Source organism: Diadema setosum, chromosome 21 (genome assembly GCF_964275005.1).
Source record: "Diadema setosum chromosome 21, eeDiaSeto1, whole genome shotgun sequence".
Classification (NCBI taxonomy): domain Eukaryota; kingdom Metazoa; phylum Echinodermata; class Echinoidea; order Diadematoida; family Diadematidae; genus Diadema; species Diadema setosum.
Genome location: NC_092705.1, coordinates 24347527 through 24373331, shown reverse-complemented (window position 1 = coordinate 24373331; position 25805 = coordinate 24347527). Strand labels below are relative to the sequence as shown.

Below are 25805 nucleotides of genomic sequence, written 5' to 3'. Positions count from 1 at the left end.
ATGAAATAGTACAGAGCATACCATTTGAAGAGGAATTCAAAGCCTATTTGATGAAAATCGGAGTTGGAGTGACTGAAACATCCAAAAACAAAGTAAAACAAAGCGATCGTAATAAAAGGTGGGTCCCACACTTTATTAGAATCGCTCTGTTTTGGATATCTCAGCCATTTCAAAACCATTTTTCATCAAACAAACGTTGAATTCGTCATGGAATTACATGCTCTTTCATATTTCATAAGAGGTTTCTCATTATCTCATCAAAAATGTTAGAAACCTGATATTATGTCTCAACCAAAACTATACGATCCCTTTAACATGATAATGTCTCAAATTAACAAGAATTAACTCGTTTTGTGATCAAACTCATTTTAATATATTATTATCATTGCTCAGCTATTTCTTCTTCTTCTTCTTCTTTTGGTCACCGTCTTTTTGTTTTTCCAGTCCAGGCAACATGTTAAAATCAACAAGACAAGGAACTCGCCAAACCAAGAAAAAAAAAATCACCAAATTATGCAGACTTTATTCATTAAGGCCCGAATTCTCAAAGGTGGAATAACTTTATTACACCGCTTGCTTATTCCGCCGATTTATTACGCCTCTTATGCAAATCTGGTCCTCGTGATGTAAAATGACGCGATTTATTCCCCGGAATCTATTCTCAAAGGTGGAATAACTTATTCCCCGGAATAACTATTCCGCGGAATAGTTATTCCAGCTTTGAGAATTCGGGCCAATGCGTTTAAGCATTTATTAACCATGCATGCATATATATTGATCGCATACACTGAGAGCTAACAACGTCTGTGTTCCACGCAGATGAATCTATTGAAATTAATATTCGGATGGGGGAGGGGGGGGGGGGGAGCTGTCGGCTATGATAAGACTGTTACATCGGTTTCGCAGTTCCCGAATAATACCGCGAAGTTGATATTGACATGACCCTTGACATTAACGCTTAAGTGGATTATCATTATGTGAAATGTGGGGGAAAAAATCCGAAGTTGGTTATTGTAATGAACATGGATATATGATTAAAATGAAACCATAACACAAGTTCTACAAGTTCTATTGTGTGAATGTATGAGCCCGTGCACTCTATAGTTCCCCTCCATTTTAAGTAAATAAAGAGATCATTGTCACCTGTAGCCGTGGGATTTGCATAGGGCACGTTGGACCTTTTTTTATTCCCTCGTCACTACAAATTGATGTTGATCATGCACTTCACTCGTTTTCAAAGCGACATAATGCTCAAGCCTGCCCCGACGTAACAATTTATGGAATTCATGATTAAACAAAGAATGAACTTGCGTACACCAGGGCCCCGTTGCTACACCGTAAAAACATGGGTGTTAGATTCAACACCACGGGTGTTAAATCTAACACCGATCAAACTTCAATAAAGGACCACACCCACAGGTGTTAAAAATGCACTGTGATGGTGTTGAAAAGTGTTCACCTGACACTTCGTGGTGTTAATTTGACACTGTACCAGGTGTTATTTTGACACTGTACTGGTGTTAATTAAAAAATGACACCACATGGTGTTGATTTGATACTTGTTGGTGTTAATATGAATGGTTTAACACCCGTCTAGCTTCAATAAGGGACCACACCAGCTGGTGTTACTTTGGTGTAAAATTATTTTCACATTTTTTCAAAAATCTAGTATTTCAACGTAAAATTCTTGATCGTCTTGTTTAAATTAAAAATCAACGAGAAGTGCAGTTACTAAGAAACTCTTCAAAAAACAGTTTAAAATTTGGAAATGACACCCGGGGGTGTTAATTTAACACCATAAATGAGCACCGAAAATTTAACACCAGCTCGGTGTTCACTATTTAACACCGGACTTTTTGCAGTGTAGAAACTTTGCGTTTACACCCAATAGCAAAATCAAACGGAAGTCTCTTTATTTCGAGCAAAGCAAAGTTAACCAAGGGATCGAATGTAATTTGCGGGAGATACTTGCGTTTGACATGTTTGATGTGAAGTTTCGTTTTTTACAATCGCACTTCGAATTCTTTGCAACGGGGCCCAGATGACCGAAACGAAGCATCCATTCCATAATGTATACATCATAGGCATTAACATGTATTATCACTGCCAAATATTATCCTTATAAAGGAGACCTCCGAATGATTTTCGAATTCTTATAATTGAACAAATAAATTAGTTTTATACTGAGTACAGTGTTTCAAATCTATATTGCTTGGGATGAAGAATGAGAATGTTTTCAAAATTTATAACAAATTGCAGTGAACAAGGATGATGACATGGCAGCCTTAACGTAAGAATACATGAGTTGGGGCTCAAGAGGCAGATCAAAAGAAGAAGGCATGCATAGATTTCACACAGGTGAACTCGCAAGCAAGCAGTATTGTGATGGAATTACACCACTACATTACTGAAATTATGTGAGCCTCCTATGGCATCGTCATCGTTCAGTGTATTTCTTTAGGTTTTTCAAAGTACTGTTTCTCTGCTAAGGACCACAATAAATTCCACAAATCTATACAATATGGAGCTGTCGATTTATGTACTACTTGATGTAAAATTATGAAAATCGTCTGGAATGTTCCGTCAATGAACTCTATTGTTGTCGGGTAAATGTGCTTGCAATCACCATTTATATTAGAATTAATAAGTAAACGTTACATCACACAGATGCTTATCACAGTGAATTTAAAAACAAACATGCATTTCATCCCAAAAGACCATATTCTGTTCTTGCTCGGAGTGGAATTACGAACTGGTTTATTCTCTGCATGCACTTATATTAAGTTCACACATCTTACGTTTCTCTCTGCAGGTAATGTTGCTCCATACAGCGCTTCGTACATCAGAAAATACGCAATAGATCGACGTTCCTCGAATGAGGTAAATGAGCGACCGAATATAAGTAGGAGTACAGAACCAAGGGGGGGGGGGGGTACTCCTCCCCCCCCCCCCCCCCCCGCTACGTTTTGGGGATGAAGACAAAAGATAGAAAAAGAAAAACGGACTAATAAAATCAGAAAAATCGCAATATATCTGACTAAAGGGCGTAAAAAGGTTGCTGAATTCTAAATTTGTGCACATGTTTCATCTCGGTGTGATAAATGGGCACAATCATAAAGCGTCTTGTATGAAGTTATGCTGCTGTCTTTTGAATTTTGAATTTGAGTAAAGGTATGAAATGAGCTAATGAATGAAGTTATCGTTCAGTTCTTATTTCATGTTCAGATTCGATGAAAGTTTCACTACTCCTTTTGTTTGCTTATGGAATGTACTTTGGATTTTGAAGAAAACTCGCCAACCAAGATATGTAAAGTACTAACAGAGTATTTTATCAGCTGTATAGCTTGGAGTCATTAACATTATAACGTTTACCAATTTAATGAAACATTAAAAATAGTCGGTGTGAAATATAAGACACCGAGTTTGTGTTAAATTTCCGGTGTTCGTTTGTGTTGTTACAATAGCACACACAGGTGTCATTTTAAAATATATACACATTTTTTTTATTTTTTTTTTTAAATAGGTAATTGGTCCCTGTTCTGCTTGTTGATTTTGAACTTCTACAAGGAGAACGAGAACTTCCCTTATAAACTACTTTTTTTTTCTTAACTATGAACACATTTACACCACGGTAACACAAGAGGATGTGGTCTCCTATTTACACTGGGAGGGTGTTATCCCAGTGAAATTAACACCAGCAAAATGTCAAATCAACACCATGTAGTGTCATTGTTGAATTAACACCAGCGCAGTGTCAAAATCATCACAAGCAGGACAAGCTGCAGTGCCAAATTAACACCGCGAAAGGTGAACACTTTTCAATACCATCACAACGTAGTTTCTACAACTGTCGGTGTGGTCCTGTATTGAGTTTGTGTTACATTTAACACCCGTGGTGTTAAATCGAACACCAATCGTTTTACAGTGCAGCTCTACGACGTCTCTTAGTGAGCACCAATCAAAGGTAGGAATACGTTCCAAATTGTCGATGCAAAAACTTGCTTTGCTTCAAGCTGGGTATGATTTAATTGTAGTTTCCCAAAGGAACAGTAAAATTTATTTTCTGTCAACGCGCTATCATTTTTCATAAAGACATTAACATTTCATCTTAGCTTTATTTGCAAACGCTTGACGTCCAGTACCTGCTAATGAGCCATCTATAAAAATGTAAGACATCTATAGTCTAAGAACATATTTGCATATTTTTTTTCTTTCAACTATAATCATTGCTTATCAAGTTGTGACGTCATTATTTCCCCAGACTATTATCGGCGGCTCGTTATGGATAGGAAGCACTGGTTTGGGCATGTGTGTCGGCATCCTACTTGGCTCTCGGTTCGGCTGTCGGAAGGTCATTGCTGCTGCTAGTCTCATCCTTACGTACGTAGACCCTCAACCCACTCAGTCCGATCAGCAACAAGTTCATTATCAGTGTGCTAAAAACAAAGAAAAAATAAGATGATATGAAATTTTATGATAATAGAAATAACAATAACAATAATAATAATACAGAGCGTATCAAAAAAGAAGGTAATCCAACTTTACAGAGCTACTATTTCTTTCATAATTGTCATCAATAGTGAGCGTAATGTTGATTGAGAGGAAAGGGGATCTCTTTGTCTTTCCATTGATACCAAATTATGTTGACAAATGTCATGCATGACTGAGCACATGAACTTTAAAGGGATGGTACAGTATTGGTGGAGATGAGAATTGGGCTTTTCACTTTTCGCGAGATACCAAGAAAACACTTATGATATAGTACAGAACATACCATTTTAAGAGGAATTCAAAGTTTATTTGATGAAAATTGGGTTTGGAATGACTGAAACATCCAAAAACAAAGTATAACAAAGCGATCGTAATAAAGTGTGGGTCGTACACTTTATTAGAATCGCTTTTTTTTTTGGATATCTCAGCAATTTCAAAACCAATTTTCATCAAATAAACGTTGAATTCCTCATAGAATTACATGCTCTTTCATATTTCATAAGATGTTTCTCATTATCTCACAAAAAAAAAAAAAAAATGTTTGAAACCTAAAATTAGGTCTCAACCAAAACTATACGGTCCCTTTAAAGGGATACTACAGTTTCGGTTTAGATGGGGCTTGAGGTTTCCAACGTTTTTCGACGAGTTTTTTATTTGTGTGTGTGTGCGTGTGTGTGTGTGTGTGTTTTGTGTGTGTGTGGTGAAACCTTTCGTGAAATATGAAAAGGCATATACATTGTAATTCTACGAGGAATTAGCCTAAACCCCCAAAGTTTATACAGTTGTATGTTGAAAATTGGTTTTGATATGACTGGGATATCCAAAAACAAAGAGATCCCATCATCCCAATAAAAGGTGGGACCCACCTATTTTTAGGTTAGGATCAGTTGCTGTGTTTCACTTTGTTTTTGGATATCTCAGACATTCCCAAACTGATTTTCATCAAAACACTGAATTCCTCTTGGTATTGTATGCTTTTTGACATTTCATAAGTGGTATATTCGTATCTCGCAAAAAGGTAAAAGCTGGATTTTCACCTCAACCAATACTATGACATCCCTTTAAAGACAACAATGACAAATTGCACTTTTTTCCAAAGTGCAGTTATCAAGTTGTTTGAGTGTCATATGAAGGAGCAATGAATGCCTCACTGAATGGATGAGACCTGTCAATGAAAGTGGTCAAATTAACAGGCCAGCCTGCATGACTGCATGTTTGTGTTTAGGGTTTCTTCTAACTTTTTATGGTCCATAACCTTCAACATGACCACGTTACTGATAACTGGTCAGTCCAGGAACGGCTAACCCATTATCCATTTTACTCTCTTCATATCCAAAACATGATTTATCACTGCAAGCTATGTGTTGAATATGAACAGAGAAAAATGGACTGTGTGGGTTGGCCTTTGTGGGAGTGACCAAGTTATCAGACAGGTTAACATGTTAAAGGTTATGGACTATACAATGTTAGAAGAATTAAAACACAAACACAAACCTGCATTCGTGCAAGCTAGCCTATTTATTCGATCTTTTTCATTAATAGATCTCGTCCATTCAGCGAAACATTCATTGTTCCTTCATGTGACAGTGAAACTTGGAAAAGTGCAATTTGTCATTGTTGTCTTTAAAGTTCGTGTGTTCAGTCATGCATGACATAAGTCAACAAAATTAGGTATCAATGGAAAGATGAAGAGTTCTTCTCTCCACACAACCAACGTTGCGCTCTCTATTAGCTGACAATTATGAAATAGTAGACCTCCAAAGTTGGATAACCTTTTTTTTATACGCTCTGTAATAATAGTAGTAGTAGTAGTAGTAGTAGTAGTAGAAGTAATAGCAAGTTTTTATGTAACGTTTGTCACACTTGTTGAGTATCTCAAAGTGTGCTTTACAGACTACTATAGTATTATACACCGCCGGCGCCACGTTTTCAAAAGTGGGGGGGGGGGGCACTTCCGGGTTTCATGAGCTAGCAAAAAAAAAAAAAATAAAAACAAAACACCTTCAACCCAACTTCTGGTGCCACTTCCGGATTTCTTCAGCTGACCAAGCCTTATATACCGCGCTTACACTTCAAGGTTCTTTCAAGTGCCACTTTCGCACTTCCGGGGTACAAAAAGTGGGGGGGGGGGGGGGGGGGGGACGCATTATTTCCAACCAGCACTGACAGTGCTCACTCTCTACTCCCTGGGGGAGCATTCCAGCCAGTCGCAACCATTTTATAGGCGCGCACATGCTGACCAGCCAACATGAACTTTCTCATCCTACCGGGTAGCCAATATAAAATCCATTTTAGATATAACTCGTAGAATATTCCTTAAAATTACGCACAAAGAGGCATCACCACCGAAAGGGTTTTATTTTGCTTGATGTGATGATGAATCTACTTTAAAATGTTTGAAAATGGCTCTAAACGCATTTCTCGACCAAACTCTTCATTTGTATTCTTTCTTCTTCTTCATCGTCCACTACTCTTACTTTCAAAATACCCTCAGATTGGCGACTTTGGGTTTGGCGTTGTCTCTTCGAGTCTCATTCACGTTGTTCCTCTTCATGTTTTCCGGGGTCATGGGCTTCACCAGTGGACTTGGAAACGGCCCGGCAATATGGCTTGCAATATCGGTGAGAGTCATTAGTTTGCGTGTTTTTCCGTCATTGGACACATATCAAACATAATTATAATCAAAGGAGACTTCCGGATTATTTTCAGACTTTTGCATTTGAACATTTATGAATTAGTTATACTTAATACCAGAGTTTCCAGAATTTATTTGCCTAGTGGTTGAGATAAGGGATAAGAATAATTTCAAAAGTGATAACAAATAACAATGAACGAGGATGATCATTATATATCGTCACGAAATGGCAATTTTGTCAACGAAATTGTCATTTCCTAGACGAAATTGTCACTATTTCTTAGATGAAATGACCGATTTCGTGACAAAAGATGAGACCATGCGACACTTGGCGCCCCATACTTACCTGCGACCTTATCCTCAAAGTTAGCTTATACTCGAAGTTAAGGACCCCCGTCTAGAGTGTTTGCGTAGAAGCTGATTCCCATTTCAGGAAAGGGTGCCTTAAGAGTGAAAAAAAAATGATCATGACAAGAGGGAAGTATTCTTTTCTATTATTCCACTTTTACGTTGTATATTTCGCTAGCCAGCCTTTGTCGAAGGCCCCATATGTATTGAGAGGTAGTATAAGCAGAGAGTCGTCACGAAAAGCTGAGAATCGGGGGGGGGGGGGGGTCATCCCACAAAACCAACACACACGAGTCATACATCCCACGAGTTCGACATTGGAAAGAGGTCCATGAGTCATTTAGCTCACGAGTCATACAGCCCATGAGTTCGACACTAGGTAAATAAAGCCCACGAGTTCGACAGAAACAACACGGGGCTTGTGTCGGTCTCGTGGACCTTGTTAGCTTAGTGTCGAACTAAATGGATGTATGACTCGTGAGCTGTATAACTCATGCGCCGTATGACTCGTGAGCTCTATGAATCGTGGGATGTATGACTCGTGGGTGTCGGTCTCGTTACATGCACCCAGAATCAGTTACTAGCGAGAGTGAATTCTTCTGACAAAAGGGCCTTCTGGGCCCCGTTGCTAGAAACTTTGCGTTTAAACGCAACTTGCAACTGATTGTCACTGGCCAATCAAAATCATTGTTGCATGCATGTCTTCTTAATAGGGCAGACCCTGAGCCAATCAGAATGGTGGTTTCAAAACTAGCAATTATTTGCAATTGATTGCAACTTTCTTGCAACGGGGCCCTGATAAACCTGTCCGTATTTCCTAACCCACTCCTTTGAATCATCGAATTTTTCCTTCCAGTTTTTAGCAGCGACAATCAAAACCAGTCAGAAAAGCGTAGACGAAGCGTACGCATTAGCACTGATTCCTGCGGTATGAATCCTGCAATTCGGTTGGTCGAAGCGACTAACTTAATTAGTATGTGACAGAATCAATTGGTACTTGAATTGTGTTACAGTTCTTTAGATATCAATCTATATGGCTAGCTCTTACAACGATGTGAATTCGGTGTGTGTAGAATAATATAATTAGAATATATCAATATCTGTGAAATTTAGGGAAAATCTTACAATCCATAAAGAAACCGTTGAGTTTTAAAATTTTTGGTCGAACCCACATGCCGTCATCGCTGAATAAGAAGGCTGCGGCTTCCCTGGAAATGGCAGTGACACGATGTTAAGGTGGGCATCTCGTTGGCTTGAAGACTAGTACCCCGTTTAGAGTCCCACCAAACACGGCACAACCTCTAGAGGTTGTGCTGTGTTCATGCCAGACGATGGGGACTCTAAACGGTCTCGGCACAAAGCGTCTAGCACGAGTCTGGAGTGAGTCTGGCGTGAGTCTGGGGTGAATGTCGTGCTAGACAGCCTAGCACGAGTCTAGCACAACCTCTAGAGGTTGTGCTGTGTTCACGCCAGACGAGGGGACTCTAATCGGTCTCGGCACAAACACAGCGTGAACATAGTCTGGTTTTCAGACCCTTTGCCATCTGTACTCCTTTTACAAAATGTGCCCTCCGCGGATTTCGTCGCCCCCCTTCACGAAGTCACCGCTTTGCCAAAAGCTAAGGCCCATCAGCTAAACCTGCCGCTTCTTTTGCTGTAAGAAGGTGTTAACATTCTGAAAAGGAAATTAGTGTGAGAAGACCGTCTGAAAACCAGACTAGCGTGAACACTTCCAGTGACCAGCACTGTTTGTGGTGGAAAAAATGCCCTTCCACTTGTTTCCACAGAAATGCATACGGACCTCACTCTAGTTGAACAGGAGGACTCTAAACGGGGGTCTCTCTTACCACCCACTAAGTTTGTATAAAAATGCAAATTTTCATCTAGCATGTCCTCCAGAGGTCCTCCTAGACAGGGGGACTCTAAACGGGGTTAAGGTGGCGACCTGGTGGCGACTCAAGTCTCGCTGATTGCGGAGACGTCTCCGCGGCTTCTCCGCGACATCTTCTGGAGAGTAGCCAGGTCTCCAAGAAGTCGCGGGAGAATCGAACGTGTCCAATTTTTTTTTCCATACTCCCACTGGCATCGGAGACGTCTCCGCGACTTCTCCATAGTTTCGGCTTTTGTCGGCGATGTCTCCGAGACGTCTCCGAGATGACACGTGACGACGTAACGGCGACGTTGTGGAGACGTCGCGAAGACGTCTCCGCGACCGAAAATATGTCTCGGGAAAGTCCCCGCAACTCCGAGAGACGTCGCGGCAACGTCTCCGCGACTTCTGGGCGCATAAGTTTTCACTTCGTTTTGGAGGCGTCTCGGACGTCGCACTGGAATACCTTTTTTTTTTTCTATTTGACAGTACATGTACTAGCATTTTGCTTCCTCCTTTGTGTGAGATAGGCAGTTGAGGTAATAATGTTCCCTTTGTCTCCTGAAGGAAGTAGATCAACGGTTCCACTTATCTTATTGATTAACGATGAGTGCACACAGATTTAACGAAAATTATGAATATTTAACACATTGACCAATTTTCCATTTTTCATAGATTGACATAATTTGCTTGAACAAAATGGTGGTAACAGGTTAAAGATCAGGGTCTAAAATCAATCACTTTATATCTTTAAAAAATCGTATTTCCAGCCATACTAAATTCAGCTTTTTAAGATTATCTAGTCAAAATAATTTTTTTGGTAAGAGGATTTGAATCAGGGTAAGAATTAATTGGATGACAATAATTATCTGACTGCCTATAGGAACTACAGAAATAAAATTTCGGAGGGCAAAATCAGTGGCCATCCATAGGCTAGAATGCCAGTTTCATGTCTCCAGTTCAATGAGGGGAAATCAAAGAGTAATATTATAGCAATAAATTGAAAACTGTTTCCTTGGAGGTTGCAGGGAGGTTAAAACGTCGAGGCTTGTATGGTCAGTATTCACGATCAATGACGTAGACGTGCCATGCACATGAACGGCAAAGAGTAACTGCGCGGAGCCACTGCGCGAGAAGGGGGCAGCCAAGATTACAGTACAGCAGTTGCATTTTTTTTTATGCATGTGTGTGTGTGTGTGTGTGTGTGTGTGTGTGCGTGCGTATTTGTGTGTTTTGTTTTCACTTGACTACGTTTACTTCAGAACGAGATATGAATTATAACCATGGTTTTCTGCTCTTTACTTCTATCTCTGTTCTGCAGTGGCTGCCAAATAGGAAAGGTCTGGCAAGTGGAATTTCTCAGGGGATGTATGCCCTGTACTCGGTTATCTTCAGTCCTCTGGAAACTTGGTTCATTAATCCAGCAAACGAAGCTCCAGACCAATTAGCACCTGTCGGCCATGAAGGGGGATACGTTATGTACGTAACGGTGCGCGCGTCACAAGATGAACGCGGGTGGTCACATTATGCCATAACGTCCCTATTATTGTCACCACACAGTGTCTATCACTAATGTTGGGCTAGGCTCCATATAGAGGTGCACTGAATCTAAGTGGAGATGCGCTGCTACACATGTCGAAGTTTTGTACCTTTTCATCTCCTCTTATTAGCGCTGAAATTACACTGTATTCTTCATACCCTGAAAATTATTCAATGCATACAATATGTACATGCATTACTGTTCAATGATTCTGGTGGAAAAGATTTAGACCATGGGTTCAAAGGTCTAGTGAAAAGGTTGAGATGTTACTTTTTTCCCCATATTTTAAATAGAGCTGAAAGTGTTGTTACAATTGGATGTTACCAGATATGTAACCAATTGTGATTATTTGGAGAAAGTTGTTGGCCATGGGATTAAAGGGCAAGGTTCAAAATTTCAGTGAAAATGCTCAAATTCCAAAATACAGTGTACTATTCTTGCTGTCTTTAACAATTTAGCCATTTAAATGAAACATAGTACAAGGAATGTATTCAAATCCTCAACACACATGGGCTCGTGCCGGGTGCACGTCACCAGACCAACACCCACGAGTCATACAGCCCACGAGTCATGCAGCCCATGAGTTCGACATTAAGCAAACAAGGCTCACGAGACTGACGCAATAAAGCCCTAGGCCAATAGCGTCATGCATGTGTTGTAATGTCGAACCCGTGGGCTGTTTTTACCTATTGTCGAACTCATTGGCCTTATTTGCGTAATATCGAACTCATGGGTTGTATGACTCATGGACTTTTTTTTCGATTGTCGAACTCGTGAGCTGTATGATTCGTGGGTGTCGGTCTCGTGGGAACACCCCGTTGTGCCGGGCAATATTCAATCATGTCATTTCAATAATTATGTTGCCAGCCATGTGAACGCTGAGACATACCAGTCGCCATGGCAACATTTTAAGTTTTAGATTTTAGTGAAGGATTGTTTGTCATTCTTTCAGTAATTTATTCATTCATTTATTCATTCATTTCATTTTCATTCTTTTCCATCAAAACATAACATTGAGTAAATTACCGATGATTCTAGGTGGGGTCTATCAATAACGGTGGATGGTGCGCCTGGTTTTGAGACCCTCAGAGACATAATATTATGTTCACTGGCGGCCAAAAAGTACGGCGGAGGCAGCGATATTATTATTATTATTATTATTATTATTATTATTATTATTATTATTATTATTATCATCATTATTATTATTATTATTATCATTATTATTATCATTATTATCATTATTATTATTATTATTATCATTGTTATTATTGTTATCATTATCGTTATTACTACTTTTATTATCATTATTACTAGTATCATCATTTATTCGGCATTTGCTAGACAGTACAAGTGACAACAGATAAACAAACGAAATACATACATGTATTTGAGTTAGGGTATGGTTTGATGGTCAAGAAAGTTAACAACGCAAATCGTATGACTGTAGGACTATGATAAATAGATAAATAAATATATATATATATATATATATATATATATATATATATATATATATATATATATATATATATATATATATACTGATATATATATATGTATATATAGGCTGGAAATTACAATATGGTTGTAAAATGAGCTGTTTGGCATAGCCTCGCGCTCTACGTGTGCTTTTCTTGTTGTTATTTCTATCCTTAACGCTGATCAGTCATCCATACATCCACTATTTAACGCGCTCTTTCATATCTCCTGCCCTCTACGGAAACAGGTACTACACACAGGTGTCTATACTACGACGAGTTCCGTACTGCTTCGTAATTCAGGCTGGCATATCAGCAATTCTTTTGGCCATCGGACTCATTTTGATCCGTGATCCACCAAGTGACACAGATGAAGGGGAGGTAGGTTACGTGAATTTTCTTCTTTGTTGTCGAGTAGAAACATCAAACAAAATACATCAGATGTACTTTCAATGCAGTCATAAGAGTGTTTACATTTCGACGTTCCGAAGATTCGTTGATCCGAAAATGAAATAAGGTTCGTAATTCCAAAGGTTCGTTGTTCCGAAAACGAAATAAGGTTCGTAATTCCGGAGGTTCGTTAGTACGCTCTTTAACCTCTTTCATTTTCGGAATTATACGAACCGTTAAAAAAAAAAACGAACCTTCGGAATAACCCCATAAATGTTCTCGTTAGCAAACCGTTTTACATTGTCGGATTAACGAACCTTCGGAATAAAGAGCATCACCAGCCAGAGCATTAACAGATACGCAAAGTAATCTGGGCCCTGTTTCATAAAGCTGTTCGTAAAGTTACGAACAACTTACGAGCGACTGGTGATCAGTTCTGATGTGCTACACTTACAAGAATTTCCATAATTCAGCACAAGAACTGATCACCAGTCGCTCGTAAGTTGTTCGTAACTTTACGAACAGCTTTATGAAACACCCCCCTGGTCTTGTTTGAAGGTTGTTTTTTTTTATATCAATAATGATTACAGAATACAATGGATTTACAGTGTTCATCATGACAAATGTATTTTTGAATGTGACCACAACACCCATGAAGGTGACTTTAATCACACACACACACACACACACACACACACAATACATGCACTCCATTGTACTCAGTCCCAGAAACACACAGACCGCACACACACACTCAAACACACACACACACACACGATCACACAGCAGCACGCAACCACAAACACGCACATACACAGTCAAGAAAAAGACCAATAGCCCTTCAAGAATGATCACAGATGAAAGTGTATGGGGAGCCAAGTGTTGCATAAGAGATTTTATCAAGAAATCGACCTAAGTAGGCATACAAACTATACAATTATAATTCTGTCACAAAATTATGTACTGCAAGTCACTTCGTCGCGAAATCACTGAATGCAGTAGATTTTGTAATGAATGAGATTGATTTCGTGATTGAATGAATTAGGGATGTTGATTTCACACGTGACGGAATATTTTGAAATGGGTGATTTCGTGACAGAATTCCGTGTGCGACACTCGGCACCCCATAAAGGTGCCCCGCACGCACAGAAAGAGGTAAAAACTTTCTTGTCCGGACGCCATCTACGACAAGAGATCTAAGAATGCTATGGATGTACTAAAATCTACGATGAACCCCCCAGTTCGCAGCGATTTCATGTGACAATCTATTGGCTCATGCAGGGCAAGGTCATGAGATTAATTATCATTTAATCATCAATAAACACACGCACACACACACACACGCACACACAAACATTTCATGAGCCTCTTAGACAATGGTCGCGTAGAATTTCAGCAGCATGAATTCTTGAATTTACGATGACAGTGATGAGAATGGTAATACAACATAATCAAATCTTATTATTGCTTCAATAAAAAAAAAAACCCGAAAACTATATCGAGCGATAATATAGTCAGCCTAGAAAGGGAATATCACTATGGTATCACCTGTACATCCTGAACACGACAGCATGTGATCGACAAGTTCTTGTCCCAGAATCATCGTTAATTTCCTTAAACCACTTTCTCATTTTCATCTCTCACTATATATATTTTCAATCTTTTCCTATTCGTATAAAATCTATTTTAGCCAGTTTCATACTTTTCAGTTTTAGACAGCATAGCGTGTAACCCTGGAACAAGAATCTGAGGATATGACGTTACCGTCTAAACGAAATAATCATTGTCAGATATAGCGCTCCAAGCGGCTACTATATACAACTGACTGCATTCCCACGAATTCAAATACGTTCTTATGTGATCGCCGGGTAAATGATTCCTGTTTGATAGTAGAAAACATGTCAATATTGCACTCAAATACTGCTCTCGACAGATGGAAACCTTACTTGATCGTGGGGCACAGAATCCCGAGGACAAGGACGGCAGCCGCTTCGACGAGTCAGACGCCCTCAACGAGCAGGGGCATGCAGCTGCATCTGGGTGTACCAGTGAAGAAGATTTCGCCTTGATTAATTCTGGCAGTGCCTGTAAAGACTCCAACCACAATAAAGGACCATTACTCAACCACTACACAGACAGAACATTAAGACAAGAGACGGGGCGCCATAGCGATGTAAACGAAATGTCAACACTGACGAATTCGTCGATGACCGCCTGCCAGACTGCCAAAGCGCGAAATGAGGGGTCAACAATTAATGTTCCGGGAGATCTCAGCTGGAGTTTTTCTGGACTCTCTGTGGACACCAGACATATATTTAACCATCTCTACACGTGGCAGGTCTTGTCTGTCATCGCTTCAGTTATCATCAGTGCACTATCATTTGCTTCTGTTTACAAGGTACGAAAACCTGACTGCCTTCTTCGGCAAAGTGAAACAAGCGACAAATGATATCTGTTCCTTAATGACGGAGCTGAATGTATCCGTTTTCACACGTGCTCTAACACAATCAGTGAATATTTTCTTCGTAGAATGTTTTCATCATGCATAGTATGACTACGCAAAAACTTCATACTCGAAGGAAACGTGTTCAGTCTAATCAAGGAGGTACTAGGCGTACCTCCTTGGTCTGATCTGACGACATCAACAACTCCGATTTGGATTATTTGCCACTTGCTTCCTTTTGCGAGCGTAGGAAGTAGAGTTTGAATGCATTTTACCTGCATAGAACAAGAGAGCATGACATAAGGTCCCGTAATGAATGCGATAATATACGACAATAAAGTAGCGTGCTTAGAACTGTAACATCTATTTAACAGCTGCTGTCAACGGAATCCAAGCAGGAACATGGAGATAGAATGTCCGTGTTCCTTACTGCCACAACAGCATCTAACATAGAATAATTTCCTTAAATAGATGGTACAGTTTGGGTTGATATGCGGCTTCAGGTTTCCAACTTTTGCTTGTGAGATAATAATGAGAAATCTCCTATAAGATGCTAAAGACTATACAATAGAGAAATTTAAAGTTTATTTGGTGAAATTTGGTTTTGAAGTGGCTGAGGTATAAAAAAAAAAAAAAAAAAAAAAAGGAATCCTAATAAGATGGGACCCGAACCACTTTGTTCACATTTAGGTTGTAGCGGAATAAAAGAACGCCTCATAAGTTTAAGGTTTGACACGCCCGACGTGGGTGCATGTCACGAGACCGACACCCACGAGTCATACAGCTCACAATAGTCATACAGCCCACGAGTTATACAGCTCACGAGTCATACAGCCCAGTACGTAGTTCGACACTATATAAGCTAACAAGGCCAACGAGACCGACACATTAACAAGTTTACCTTCATGGACATGTGGATGTAATTAAATGAATGCAGCAATAATTATTAATAGAACACATCAGCAAGAGTTTCAGAAAAATCGGACAATCCATTCAAAAGTTATGATTTTTTGAAGTTTCTGCTCAGTCACTGCAGGATGAGAAGACTACTACAGCTTGTGACGTCACATGTGCACAACGATATAAAGAAAATATAAAGAAAATTCAACATATTTTCATTTTTCTCGCATAATTAAAGGGACATTCCAGACGATTTTCATAATTTCACATCATGTAGTACATAAATCGACGACTCCATGTATAGATTTGTGGAATTTACTGTGGTTCTTGAGCAGAGAAACAATACTTTGAAAACCCTTAAACAAATTACACTGAACAAGGATGATGACATAGGAGGTTCACATATTTCAGAAATGTGGCAGTGTAATTCCATGACAATACCGCTTGCTTGTGAGTTCACCTGTGTATAATCTATGCATGCCTTCTTCTTTTGTTCTGCTTCCTTGAGCCCCAACTCGTGCATTCTTATGGTGACTCTGCCATGTCATCATCCTTGTTCATTGCAATTTGTTCTAAATTTTGAAAATATTCTTATTCTTCATCCCAATCATCACAAATTCTGAAACTCTGTCCTCAGTATAACTGATTTATAGTTGTGCAAATGTAAAAATCTGAAAATCATCCGGAGGTCTCCTTTAAAGAACACTTGACTTCTCTCTTTCAGAAGGCAAGGGGAATGATATTACCCTTAACATACGTCAGTGACGAGTCGAGGAAATGTGCTTTTTTTTTAAAAGTAAAATTTTCTGAAATTCTCTTTATATTTTCCTTATAGCGCTGTACGCATGTGACATCATACGCGGTAGTAGTCTTCTCATCCAGCAGTGACCGTGCATATACTTTAAAGATTTGTAACTTTTGAACGGATTGTCCGATTTCCCCCAAAGCCCCGTGTTGTATCTGTCGAACTCGTGGGCTGTTTTTACCTACCCCCCCCCCCCCGACGTAGGCTAGCATGTCCTTGTACACACTTTGATTTTTTTTTTCGGACGTGTTGATTGACATTGTCCGGTCAGAGGGCAATATTAGCGCGCCACAAGGTAGATTTCAGAATCAAATTGCATTAAATCGCACTTTTGGAAATCTGTGACAATATGAGCCGGTGGACGGGTCTAGGGCATTTAGCCCCTGGGCAATTACCCAAGACCCATTCCCTGACCCTAACCCTGTTATCCTGAACTTAAACCTAACCCTGTACCTAATATCACTAACCAATGTTTAATATATAATTGTCCTCGGGGGTAATTGCCCTGATAAGGAGGCGGACATCTTTTCAAATCTACTAGAGCACGATGAACACTCGTGGTGAAGGAAACACGTTACGAATGTTTTGAGAAAGTTGTTTATTGTGATGTATTTTATGACTATGTAGGCCTAGTGGTCTTTTTATTTGTTTTGTTTGATCGGTTTTTATCTCTTTATAGACTTTCGGTGAGACGTTTATTCACGACGATATGTTCCTTGCGGTTGTTGGGTCGGTTTCTGCGATCTGCAACGTGATGGGTCACATCCTTGGCGGCTTTGCTATGGACTATCTACGCGTCAAGGTATATCGCACGTCTTCTGATCTATAGGCGCAATTTTCTAATCGTTCTTTACTTAACCCTCATGAATGCATTCTTCACTAAAATCCTGATATTTTGTCTATGCATTGGGCATCTATTCTATAGATTTGAGTTATGATAGCCTGTAATGATGATGATGATGATAATAATAATAATAACAATAATGATAATAATAAAACAATAATAATAATGCTTGTTGCCTATATATGTATATATGCGCATGTATAGTATATAGATAGAGAGAGAGAGAGAGAGAGAGCGCATGTCACATTGCAGTAGTGGTTCCTTATGGGCTTGGAAATCTGCAGAAATCGGGAAAAAGCGAAAATGACAGAACAAAAGACAAAAAAGAAAGGAAATGAAGAACTGAGTGAAGGACTAAACTGCAGCTTTGACATGAAGCATGCTTCCATCATCATTCATGATTTCAGAACGTATGCCTAGCTATATAAACCCCTCAAAATAAGTTCTGCAATTAAAGTTTGATATATCATACTTCTCTTATTCCGGCATTATCTTCATTAGATATGACATCATAAGAAAGCCTGATTAATTATCTTTAAAATGATACCTCACTTGTTATGATTGGGTGTTCTTGGATTGTGCAAACAGCTGAGTATGGCGACAGATCAAAAGTGAAAAGTCGCAACAATTCTGCTATTGATAATGTACAGTTTTGTTTTGTTTTTTATGAAAAAAAAAGGCCAGTGGAATAAGCAATGCTGAAATGAGAGCACTTTCATAGACTCCCATTTCCTAAACAAAAGATGACTGTTTGGTCAACCTTTACGTTTCATTTTAATCTGCAGATACTACTGCAGTTTTTGATTCATGGATGAGGCCTGGAATCTAATGATAATCTCACAATGCATTCTTTTCAAGCTCATTCCTTCCCTGAAACGACAAAGCAAATGGGAATTATACTGTTTGACATACGTTTGCTCTATTTTGCAACATTTTACATTTGACCTTTCCTCATACTCAGTCGTATACTGTCCATTCCAGGAATACATAATGTAAACAAGTGAGTTGTCGTTATAAAGAAAATTAATCAGGCTTTCTTATGATGTCACATTTGAATGAAATGATGTAGTTTTAAGAGAAACATGATACATCAAATTGGAATTGCAGGACTTTTTTTTCGAGGAGTTATCTACACCTGTTTTCAACTGTATTTCTTTTGTTGAATCACCACAAGTTATAAATCAAAAGATTAATGATGTGAGAAGAATGCATGACTAACAAATATTTCTTCATTGATTCAACTTTTATTGAAATTTCAATGTTTCATTAAAAACGAAAAAATAGGATTTCAAATAATGACCTGCCCGTAGATATTGCCAAAATGAGCCCAATATGGAGTGCTCTTTAACATCTTAAACAATATATAGTACATGATTATACACAACCTCTTAATGCCGACTACTCACATTGTATATCAGTAACCATGCTTAATCATTTGTGGGTGTTTGTGTGTTGCAGGTCATACACCACACAATGTGATGTTCCTTGGTCTTGTGATTCGAGTAATAAATCTTTATTTCTGGTGTACCTTGCAATAGTGTCTTTTTATATACCTTCCCTGCGAAATGTCGTCGGCAAATAACATTCTGACAATACCTTTGAAATGATTCAGTGTATACACTATGATTTTACTTTTTGACTGCAGAAACTTACGATATTTGCTCTGAAATGAAGACAAATGCATAAGAAATGTGTGAAACTTACGCCGTGATAACACGATTGCAGTCGGGCAGTTGGGTAATGACGAAAAGTGAAATATATTACCCAAAGTGATATAAATGTTTCTATGACAGATATATGGCGCTATACAAATACTGTTGATCATCTTCATGAATTCATCAAAAGGTGCGCCGGAAGTATAAAGCGAGCTTAGAGCATACTCGATCGTGGTTGCTACTTCATGTTTTGTAATCAATTACATCGATTACAATATACGTATTAAGGCAATATAGCAGTACATGTGGGCGCTGTTCGTTATTTCGAAGGTTCGCTATTCCGAAGGTTCGTTATTCCGAAGGGTCGTTAATCCGAAACACGCAAATTCCCTATACCTAGTGGTTCGTTAATCCGAAAACTTGTTGCGTTATTCCGAAGGTTCGTAATTCCGAAGATTGGTTAATCCGAAAATGAAATTCGGAACAATGAACCTTCGGAATAACGAATCTTAGGAATAAAGAGCCTTCGGAATAACGAACCTTCGGAACAACGAGCTGTAACCGTATCTATCACCGGCGAGAGTGTATGATATGCAGTAAATAATTGGTAAAACATGCATGCACGTTATCCAACACTGCCGCAAGGGCACGATTCGCTTATCGCGTACACCACTGAGCTCTCTACTTAAATGGAGAGTGTGCTTCAGAAATAAAGTCGGGTACACCAACCTTTATTATTTCACACGATTGATCTCAAAAATACTAAAAAGCAACTCATCACGGCAAATCCCACCAGCCAGACATTCCAATACATTAAGTCTCGATGTATGATCATCATCATTCTGTTAATTCTAAATAATGGAAGATGGGGGCTTCTGGGAACTGTGTTTAAGCTTTTAATTACACTTGCTACAATTTATGCACACATTACCACGCAATAATTCTGTATGAAAAGATTTGTACCATGGGGTCAGAGTATCAGGTCAAGTGAAAATGATAAAAAATTTCAATGCTTTTAGTCCATATATTAGAAAATGCATCATTACAGTAATTCTTAACACTGAACATTTGTATTTAATAAATCTGGATAGGGGCGGCCCTATATATAATTGGGACCGGAACTGAGTTGGGTTCATTTTTTTTTTTTTTTTTTTTTACATTTTGATCTTCTTTTTGAAAATGCATGGTCAAAATTTCCAAATACATGCAGGCCTTACTTCGCGATTTGCAGGTATGACTATCATTTCTTATTTTATCAGTTTTTCCCCCCACAGCAGTGTGATAGAACATACAAATGAAAACTATCCCCCAAGTTTGCTATGTTTGTATAGGTCTCATTTTCATGTATGATTTCCTTGGGGAAAAAAAGACATACGCAGAAATGAAATCAAAATGAACTTACTTAAAGAGATCGTATAGTTTTGGTTGAGACCTAATTTCAGGTTTCTAACATTTTTAGTGAGATAATGAGAAACCTCTTATGGAATATGAAAGAGCATGTAATTCTATGAGGAATTCAACATTAATTTGATGAAAATTGGTTTTGAAATGGCTGAGATATATAAAAAAAAAAGAGCAATGCTAATAAAGTGTGGGACCCAGACTTTATTACGATCGCTTCGTTTTACTTTGTTTTTGGATGTTTCAGTCATTCCAAACCCGATTTTCATCAAATAAACTTTGAATTCCTCTTAACATGGTATGCTCTGTATTGTATTGCTCTGTATTGTATAAGTGTTTTCCTCAGTGGTATGTCGCAAAAATTTAATAGCCCAATTTTCATCTCCACCAATACTGTACCATCCCTTTAAACTGAATGAAGTTCTGATTAAATGAGAGTGATGCTGCAATGTCTTTTCCCCTCCTCGTTTTTCAGGACGTGCTACCCACCATACCTGCCGTGCTGTCTGCTCTACTCTTGTCCGTTTCGGCCTCTGTACACGGTGGGAAAACGATGTATTTCGTATGGAACTGTGGGATCCTGTTCATAATTGGTGTGTTTTTTGCTGCACACCCAATATTTGTTATCAGGTAAATGAGTTATGTTTAGGAATCTTGAAATCAATTAAGTGTATATATGCATGGGTGTATTGTGGAGTATGAAAAAAAAAATCGAATTTCCGCATTGCTAACTTTCAATATGATTAAAATGTCTGAATGCTATTTCAGCGTCTAAAAATGTAAAACCTATCTTTTGCAGAAAACCCCATTCAGTTTAGATAAGTGGTCACAGAGAAATGTGGATCGTTGTAAGCAGGTCATGGGTCTGATCCTTCCAAGTTAAGCACTTGGGTTCTCTTGGAACTGCATATTAATGTGTGAACACAATGGACAGAACTTCGAGGGAAGGGATTCCTGACATGCTCTACAAAGACCCTTATTTCTCTTTGACCACTGAACCAAACCGGATGGGGTTTTCTGTATAAAGATGTGGGTAATATAGATTATAGTTTCATACCCAGAAGTTGTATTAGGATTGATTCACCATTTTCAAAGTTATCATTGCGGAGGATCCCGTCGTTATTTTAATTGAGACATTATGATATACGTTTGTAGTGTTTAGACTTCTTGCAGTTGCTCGTGTGTGTATGTTGTGCTTTTGTTTGTGTGCAAGTGTGTGACATTAACTTCATTAAAAATGTGCAAATGTGAGTATAATCAGTGTACATCCCGTCAATATCAAAATGGCTGGCTGATGTGTTTCTGTATTGTTACGATAAACTTCAGTCAGCCTGTGGACCAACGCAAGATGGGGAAGAGGACGAGACTAAAATGCTATGACAGTGACGGATCCACAAATTCCGTAAAGGGGGGGGGGGGGGGCAAAAAAAATATTTCGGGTGCCACTTCCGGGTTAAGTTAGCTGACAGGCGAAAAAAAAGGCTCCCGTGCATTTTTTGTCTTCTCGTTTCTCGTGGCACTTCGAGGTTATATCGGGTGACAAGAAGAAGAAGAAGAAGAAGGGGGGGGGGGGAAGTCTTCAGCACAATTTTCTGGGCGAATTTCGAGTATACTCGGGCGAGTGTTTATGGGAAATGCGTGTTGTAGCAAAATCAATGTTAATAATATGTAATTAAGTTAATAAAGTTAATTAATAAGTTAATAATATAGTTGAGAAGTCATCATTAAAGCATCAATATAATATACCTTAAAAAAAAGATGCACGCGTGTATAGCTTAATATTTGTACACATGATGAACGTAAAAGTATTCAGGCCCTTAATAAGCCTGATATAAAAGGACAATTTCATCGCAAATTGATAAAATGTTCTGCTAGTGCAAGAAAGAAGTATAATTTATTGAAATATCGACGTTTCTGCCATAGAAATTTGCGACTTCAAAGAGAAAATCCACCCCAAAAATGATTTAACTCCGGATGAAAGAGAGAGAAAAATCCCTACACAACGATCCGAAAAAATGGGGGAAAAAATAGGAAAAAAAGAAGGTTTGACATTTTAAAATTTCACATTTTTTCGAAAACATTCCTTGACCAGTCCTTATGAATATTCAAATGAGAGTTGATGATGTCATGCCCTCACAAATGTATGTTATTATGAAATCAAGAAAAAAAAAATGTTATTTTTAGCTAATACAATTAAAAGCGTATTTCCATGCCAATATATCAGAGATAATATCTATTTATATCCGTACATCTCTGTATCTGAAATTAAAAAGATAGTATGAGTGCATGACATCGTCAACTTGCTAATTCCAATAATTTAATAATAACGATAATAATAACGACTGGTCAGCAAGTATTTTCCGGGGGAAAAAAAAAAACCATGAAATTTCAGAATGTCATAACTTTCTTTCTTCTCCGATTTTGATCATTTTTGCACTGTTCTGCAGATTTTTTTTTTCTCTTATGAAATCGATGACAGTTTGGAGTGGATTCTCCTTAATATGAAAAAGAAACAAAAGCATCAATGTGTCGTTGCACTTTCTGCTATTTCTGCTCTCTATGATTTTTCGTTTCCTATTTACAGAGCGTACGGTGCACAGCACTTCGCGTCCAATTTGTCATTTTTCGTCTTCTCGTGGATATGTTTTGGCGTCATTGGAAGTTTTTTGTTGAGTTGGATTAAAGATCTGTTGTCTTGGCCCGGCATATTCATTTTCCTCGGCAGTCTGCCCGGTGGAGGTGAGTTACAGTCACGTGTGAACAGGGAAGTATGGAGGGAGAAAGACACGGAATGAATAGGGTCCCCGATAAATTTTTAGTTTCCCCAATCTGTGCCGTCTAAAAAAAACACGCTTCCCGCAGGGAGGGCTATGCGCTCTTTGAAGTTGTTGGTGATGTGAATACTCCTTTGACAAAGAGCCATTCTGTTTTACGAAAAAAAAAAACAAAAAAAAAACAGCATTCGAAATCACGGCAAACCTAGTGAGCAGCGCAGTTCGTTGTCAATTTTAATGTTTTCGGCAACAATTATTACGGGTAATCCCACGAGCCAGACACCTACGTGTCATACGGCCCACGAGGCCACGAGCTATATAGACACTGGAAAATGTCCACGAGTGTGACGAGCCATACATCAGTCATACTAATAGCCCACGAGTCATTCAATACCACGGGATAGACACCAAATAAACAAGTCCCACGAGCTAAACATTTAAAGTAGAACATGCCCAGGAGTTACTGTAAGCAAATAAGGCCCATGAGCTCGACGCTAAACGTAATTAGCCCCCATGATGTTGAGCTCGTGTACCTTTTTGTGCCTTATTTGCCTAATGTCAATCTCATGGACCGTATAGCTTGTGGGCCTATTCAATTTAATTGATGTCGAACTCGTGGGTTTGTTTACTTGTGTCTAGCTCGTGAGCTGTATTTGATTCATGAGCTGTATGACTCGTGGGCTGTATGACTCGCGGGATATAAGACTTGTGGATTGTATGACTTGTTGGTGCCATGACGTGCACGCACGTAAGTACTTAGTGCGATAACAAAAACCAGTACTATTTTCACTGTTAACAGTAGGCAGAAACAAATACGCAACAGACAATAACTCTCCTATAATCCAAAAATTTATCTTTCAAGTGCTAAACTAGGTAAATGAATTATACATATCCCTATTTGAACAAGATTATATGGGTACTAGAATGACCCCCCTTTATTTTATTTTTTTATTTTTTTATTTTTTTTAGACCGGGCGCATCAATAACTAGGATATTTGAATGAAAACTGGAAAGATTTGTTCCGCATTATTATCACCAAAATCCACTCAGGATATCAAAAGTTCCTGTGAAATACAGTTTAATTGTTAAGATATTTAGTTCCGTCTTTTAGTTTAATATATTTCTCTCTTTGTGTATTCCCCGTGCACCAACCTTTTCTTCCTCATTCAGCAATGGTGTTCTCTATGTTCATGAACATCAAAAACCCCTGGGGCCACTACATATGACGCAAGGAGTCGTCGCATTTGAAGTATACTCGAGAGGAATGGCGATAAAGTATACTCGCGGAAAGGAAGGCAAGCCATTGTCTGGATGCGCATCTCATTTTTGAAGGAAAATATTCGATCTTGATATCTTGTTTTTGTACTTTGAAAACAAAAATAACTGAGAAGGTAATCAGTGAAACTTGCGAAAATTGGATACACGAAAAAAAAACTATGTGTTAACTATCATTATCTTTTTTTTCACACAGTTGAATGTATGCCTACGATATGATTCCTTATTTGATTTCTATGCTATGATTTGTTGTGGAAAAAAATGAAAATGAATGAATTTAATTGAATTGTTATGATTTGTAATAGAATTGAAGAGGGTATAAAGCAAACTGGTAGTTAGAGTAAAATACTTGTACGCTGTAAGCTGTCACAGAGCATATTTTGTATGTGAGTGTGTGTGATTCCCCCCCCCTTCCCCCCCCCCCCCCCAAAGTTCCACTGAACGTATTCTTTGGTTTTCTGTTTTCATACAAGGCGACTTGCGTAATCAGGTTTGAATTTCCTTTTAGTATAACATTCCGACTGGTGTGCTATTGATGACTGATATAAGAGTGACGAATATTTGTAACTTAAGGATTCTATCTAACATTAATTCACTGACGGTTAATTCGTGTTTGTTTGTTTGTTGTTGTTGTTGTTTGTACTTCAAAATCAAGACTTATTCTTATTGCTTACAACGGCGATGAACATCAAAGTTGTGAAAAAAAAGAGAGACATATAGGGGTGAAAAAAAAAACATGGAGACTTTTATCGTATAAGATAAAAGAGAGTTAAATGTACCTTTCCCAATATTTCCAACATAACTTAATAAAACTTCTAGTCCAGAAAAGTTGTTAAGTATACAATGCTTTTGTAATTGTTGTTGTTGTTGATTCGTGTTCCAGAACTGCATTGAACTATTAAGTTTGGTTGCCATCACACCTTGGCAACTTTAGGCAATCATTTTGCAATTAT

At 38.5% G+C, this 25805-nt stretch overlaps 1 protein-coding gene and 1 long non-coding RNA gene across 2 annotated transcripts; both read left to right on the top strand.

Moving 5' to 3' along the window:
- Positions 1-2811: 2811 nt before the first annotated feature.
- LOC140244591 (uncharacterized) lies at positions 2812-7058 on the top strand. The gene is made up of 3 exons (XR_011902293.1): positions 2812-2880; positions 4262-4380; positions 6986-7058. It is a non-coding gene; the product is annotated as an uncharacterized lncRNA (long non-coding RNA).
- A 5571-nt stretch (positions 7059-12629) lies between these two features.
- On the top strand, positions 12630-25035 carry LOC140244767 (uncharacterized). The gene is made up of 6 exons (XM_072324385.1): positions 12630-12746; positions 14689-15153; positions 17583-17705; positions 21279-21433; positions 23388-23542; positions 24748-25035. The coding sequence occupies exons 2-6, from the start codon at positions 14689-14691 to the stop codon at positions 24801-24803; spliced, it is 954 nt and encodes a 317-aa protein (XP_072180486.1). The 5' UTR covers positions 12630-12746; the 3' UTR covers positions 24804-25035.
- The last annotated feature ends 770 nt before the right edge of the window (positions 25036-25805 follow it).

Coding starts and splice junctions, on each gene's coding strand:
- LOC140244767 (XM_072324385.1), top strand. CDS start 14,689: ATGGAAACCTTACTTGATCGTGGGGCACAGAATCCCGAGGACAAGGAC. Junction 15,154..17,582: donor CATTTGCTTCTGTTTACAAG/GTACGAAAACCT, acceptor ATCTCTTTATAG/ACTTTCGGTGAGACGTTTAT. Junction 23,543..24,747: donor CGGCAGTCTGCCCGGTGGAG/GTGAGTTACAGT, acceptor TTCCTCATTCAG/CAATGGTGTTCTCTATGTTC.